The sequence below is a fragment of the Nansenia antarctica genome (assembly GCF_963989245.1).
Source record: "Nansenia antarctica genome assembly, chromosome: 9".
Taxonomy (NCBI): Eukaryota; Metazoa; Chordata; class Actinopteri; order Argentiniformes; family Microstomatidae; genus Nansenia; species Nansenia antarctica.
In genome coordinates this window covers 5,786,757-5,791,756 of record NC_137679.1, presented here as the reverse complement: position 1 = coordinate 5,791,756, position 5,000 = coordinate 5,786,757, and the positions used below count along the sequence as shown (strand labels likewise).

At 53.1% G+C, this 5,000-nt stretch overlaps 1 protein-coding gene across 3 annotated transcripts in view; it reads left to right on the top strand.

Moving 5' to 3' along the window:
* The window catches only part of mlycd (malonyl-CoA decarboxylase), a 16,860-nt gene extending 15,208 nt beyond the window's left edge, over positions 1-1,652 (top strand). The window contains exons 6-7 of one of the 3 annotated variants that reach the window (XR_013937660.1): positions 753-1,397; positions 1,509-1,652. Coding sequence is in view for 1 of the 3 variants with exons in the window: in XM_080538888.1 (XP_080395014.1) it covers positions 753-1,340 (588 nt within the window). In the remaining 2 variants the exon portion in view is untranslated. Of the gene's footprint in view, positions 1-752 lie in introns of all 3 variants that reach the window. The other 2 variants (XR_013937661.1, XM_080538888.1) reach the window with 2 other exon arrangements.
* The last annotated feature ends 3,348 nt before the right edge of the window (positions 1,653-5,000 follow it).

Sequence of the window (5,000 nt, the reverse complement as noted above, 5' to 3'; positions counted from 1 at the left end):
GATGCAGTACGTTGAAGGGTTTCCGAAGGGAAGGAGAGAGTTGTGGACAGAAGACAGGTTAAGGGTTGGTTTCTTGAGGAGAGGCTTGACTCTGGCTGTGTTGAAGGCAGCCGGGACAGATCCTGTGGATAAGGAGGAGTTGATTACGGTGGTGAAGAAAGGAAGGATTTCGGAGGAAATGGATTGGAGAAGAGGGGAGGGGAGGGGATCGAGAGGGTAGGTGATTGCCCGCTTAGATGTGGTCAGTGTAAGAATCTCATCGGGGGAGAGGGGGGGGGGGGAAGATGATAAGCCAGAAACCGAGTGTCGAGCAGAGGGTCTGGAAGGGGTGTTAGCAGCGTCGGTAGGAGGAGGGGAAAAGGTGCTGCTAGTGTCATTGACCTTTTTTTTCGAAGTAGGTGACAAAGTCATCAGCGGACAGGGAGGAAGGAGGAGGGGAGGAGGTGGGTTGAGGAGTGTGGAGAATGTGGAGAACAGTTTCCTAGGATTAGAGGCAGAAGAATGTATTTTGGAATGATAGTAGGATGCTTTAGCAGCTGATGCAGAGGAGGCGTGGTTCGTCTTTAGGACGTCTTATGGACTACAGAATTGTCTTCGTCTTAATCTGGACGTCCTAGAAAGACGTCATCTGAACCCACATTCCGGCTTCCCTGAGGACATCTTTTGGACTCTTTGTTTACTGGGCTCTCCTCCTCCTTTCTTCAGGTCTAACCTTTCTCCCTCTTCTCTCCTCCCTCCCCCTCCCTCTCCAGGGTGAGTTCCCTCACATCTCCCAGTTCTCCAGCCTCTCCCCCATCCCGGGTTTCAACCTCTGGCTGCAGGGCCTCCTGGCCCAGACCAGGAAGGAGGGCCGTGTCTCCTCCTCCTCCTCCTCCTCCTCCTCCTCCACTGACCTCCTCCTCCTCCTCTCGGACCGCGAGTGGCGGGAGGTGGAGCAGGCCACAGACTCCGCCCCCGGCCAGGCCGCCTCGGACGCCCTGCGCAAGCTGATCGCCACGGGGGAGTGGCTCCACTCGGAGAGCCTGGCGCGCGTCCTGGAGCCCGCCCTGATGCGCCTGTGCGCCTGGTACCTGTACGGCGAGAAGAGGCGGGGCTACGCGCTCAACCCGGTGGCCAACTTCCACCTGCACAACGGCGCCACCCTGTGGCGGCTCAACTGGCAGGCGGACACCAGCCCGCGGGGCGTGGCGGGCAGCTGCGGCATCATGGTGAACTACCGCTACTTCCTGGGCCAGACGGCGGCCAACAGCGCCTCCTACCTGCAGGGCGCGGCGGTGGACGCCTCTGAGCAGGTGCTGGGCCTGGTGGCGCAGTTCCACAAGAACAGCAGCAAGCTCTGAGACAGAGGGAGAGACGCACACACACAGTACTAGGACACACACACACACACACACTCAGTACTAGGACACACACACACACACGCACACACAGTACTAGGACACACACACACACAGTACTAGAACACACACACACACACACACACACAGTACTGACACACACACAGGGAGACACACACACACACACACACACACACAGATGAGCCAATGTTATCATGCACTATGTGTAGCACTTAGCACAGATGACTTTATTTTTTGTTTTACATTTTTTCGCAATCCAGCCTGTGTGTTGGTGTTGTCATTGGCAACAGATGCTGGGAGCGGGAGGGGTGAGGGAGGCTGGGGGAGGGTGATGGGAGGCTGGGGGAGGCTGATAAAGGCTGGGGGAGGTTAAAGGAGGCTGGGGGAGGCTAAGGGAGGTTGAGGGAGGAGAGAGGAGGGTTCATTATAATGCATAGAAGGGAATGAGGAATGGCATCAAACAGGTCCTCCAATGTCTACCTCCACCAGCCTCCCCTGGACGGGAGGCAGAAGTGACACACCCTGCCTTGGTCATGCCAGCCTGCCTGCGTGTGTGTGTGAGCGTGCGTGTGTGTGTGAGCGTGCGTGCGTGTGAGTGTGTGTGAGCGTGTGAGTGTGTGTGAGCGTGTGCAAAAACTGTTCAGCTACAAATAGTCTGGAATAGTTCAGTAGTTCATTCCTGTCCTGATTCTCCTCCTGACCGCTAAGTGATTCTCAATAAATTAAATATTATTTCATGTTAAATGACTGTGTCTCACTAAAGTTATTATTTCATGTTGAATGACTCTTTCGATAAAGTTATTATTTCATGTTAAATGACTCTCAATAAAGTTATAATTTCATGTTGAATAACTGTGTCTCAATAAAGTTGTTATTTCATGTTAAATGACTCAATAAAGTTATTATTTCATGTTGAATAACTGTCTCAATAAAGTTATTATTTCATGTTGAAGAGCTCATGCTTGGTAGGGGTTTGTTCATGTTGTTGTAATCAATAAACAGCTTTTGATCATAAAAGTTTGCCGCACTAAGGGCCGGTTTCACAGACAAGGCTTAAGCCTAGTCCTGGACTAAATCACACTTTCAATGTAAAATCTCCATTGAAGATGCTTTTTAGTCTAGGATTAGTCCTAAGCCTTGTCTGTGAAACCGGCCCTAAATGTAATAACTTGATTTAAAACGCCATCTTTTTTCGTAAAAGGCTGAGTAATATGTTGTATATATATACACACACACATACTGTACAAAGACACACACACACATACTGCACAAAGACACACACACACATACTGCACAAAGACACACACACACATACTGCACAAAGACACACACACATACTGCACAAAGACACACACACACATACTGCACAAAGACACACACACACATACTGCACAAAGACACACACACACATACTGCACAAAGACACACACACAATCGTGCATGCTCTCAGTCTCTCTCGCACGCACAGCCCATCCCTCCAGAGAGTCTGTCTGTAGAGCAGCAGCCGAGGTAGTCACATGATCACATCTCTGTGTTGTTGTGGAGGAACACATCACAGGAAGCTGACTGTGAAATTACATTTTATCTCTCAAAGGAGTCAAACTTCTCTCACTCTCTCTTTTCTCGGTCTCTCCCCCTCCCTCTTTCCTTTCTCTTCCTCCATCGCCCTTTCTCTCTCTTTATCTCTCCCCCCTCCCTCTCTCCCTTTCTCTCTTTATCTCTCCCTCCTTTCTCCCTCCCCCCCTCCCTCTCCAATCTCCCTCCTCTCTCCCTCCCTCCCCCCCTCACTCCCTCTCTCTCTCTCCCTCCTTCCCCCCTCCTTCTCTCTCTCCAATCTCCCTCTCTCCCTTTCTCTGTTTATCTCTCCCTCCTTTCTCCATCCCCCCCTCCCTCTCCAATCTCCCTCACTCCCTCTCTCTCTCCCTCCTTCCCCCCTCCTCTCTCTCCAATCTCCCTCCTCCCTCACTCTCTCCCCCCTCCCTCCCCCTCTCTCTCCCCCCTCCCTCTCCCTCTCTCTCCTCCTGAGTGTCCCAGAACCTAATGTAGGGAAAAACAAGGGATGAATAAATAGGTATATTGATGATATTCAGTGTAGAGGAGAGGAGGAAGAGGGGGAGAGGGAGGAGGAGAGGAGGAGGGGAATCAGTGAGTAGGAAAGTACAGTGTTTAAACTATGCGCTTGAGAGCAGGGGGGACGCTATCTCCATAGTCTGGTAGCTTCCTCTCCTCCTCTCCTCCTCCTCTCCTCCTCTCCTCTCCTCCTCTCCTCTCCTTGTCTCCTTGCCGTCTCTCCCCCCCCCCCCACACACACACACTCTCTCTCTCTCTCACAGACACACACACACGCACACTTGCACAAACACACTTATGAGCCGGGGCTTCAGGACCTTGGAGAGCGCCCACAAACGCCCACAAACTCCCACTAACCCCCACGTTCACGCTTTTCCCTTAATCCCATACCTTACCGTCTCGCTTTATTTTTTATTTTATTTTTAAATTAGTTTTTCAGATTTTATCCCTTTTTCACCCAATTTGGTATCCAATTGAACCCAACCTAGCATCCAATTATCCCCCTGCCTATTGCGTAGGATCCGCCGCACGACCCCGTGGCCGGCAGTCCCAGAGGAGGCCGCCAGGCAGACTAGCTGACTGGCTCCTCGAGCCCAGCACCGTTATTCCGGCACCCCGGGGGCGCTGTTGCGCGACGGATCCTTGTCCGGAAATAGTCCTATACCGCCCTCTGGAGCGGCCGCTCAATATGCCGCTCCCTGTGTGCCTCGGCCATATCCGGGTCTGGCGAGACCGGGATTCGATCCCAGTCCCCGGTGGGCAGCTTGCACTAGTGGCTAGTGCTTAGACCGCTACGCCACCGCGGGGCCAGCCGTCTCACTTTATTACTTGTCATTTCGTTCGGATTCATTGAATTACTTTGGATTGTGGACGATAAACCTTTTTAATTTGTATACAACTTACAAGGACAGTGTGGCGTGCGTTCTTCTCCAACCTGGACCAGAACTGTTTTCATTTGCACGGTGGAATCGGTGGCTACAGTGAGACCCAACGGACCAGAGCCCCAGAGTGGGTGAGAGAGGCCTACGGCGCCGGCCTGTTAAACTGATAGCGAGAGATAGTTAATATAGTAACGGCTGACCTTCTGCTCCGACCCACGGGAGCGGAGGGCACCGGGAGAGCCGAGCTCCAGAGACTGAGAGACGGAGAACCCCTAACCCACCTGGCAGGAGGTACGGAGTACCAGAGTACCCCCCCCCCCCCAGGACCACGGAGAGAGAGGCGGACCGCCGCCTAACCCCCCCCGGGACCGGCCAGCCCCCCCTGACACCAGCCGGTGTGCCCCCCCCCCCCCACCCCCCACTCACCTAAGTTAGGAAGAAATGCGCCGAGAAGCCTAAAGATACCCGCCGTCTCCTGGTCTCTCTGGCTCGTGTGTGGTGTGCAAATCCCCCTGGTCACAGTGAGAGGGATGCCTACACACACACTCACTCTCTCTCTCACAGACACTCACACACACACTTGCACACACACACACACATACCTACACACACCTGCTCTCTCACAGACACTCACACACTCACACACACACACACACACACACACGCACGCTTGCACAAACACACATACTTA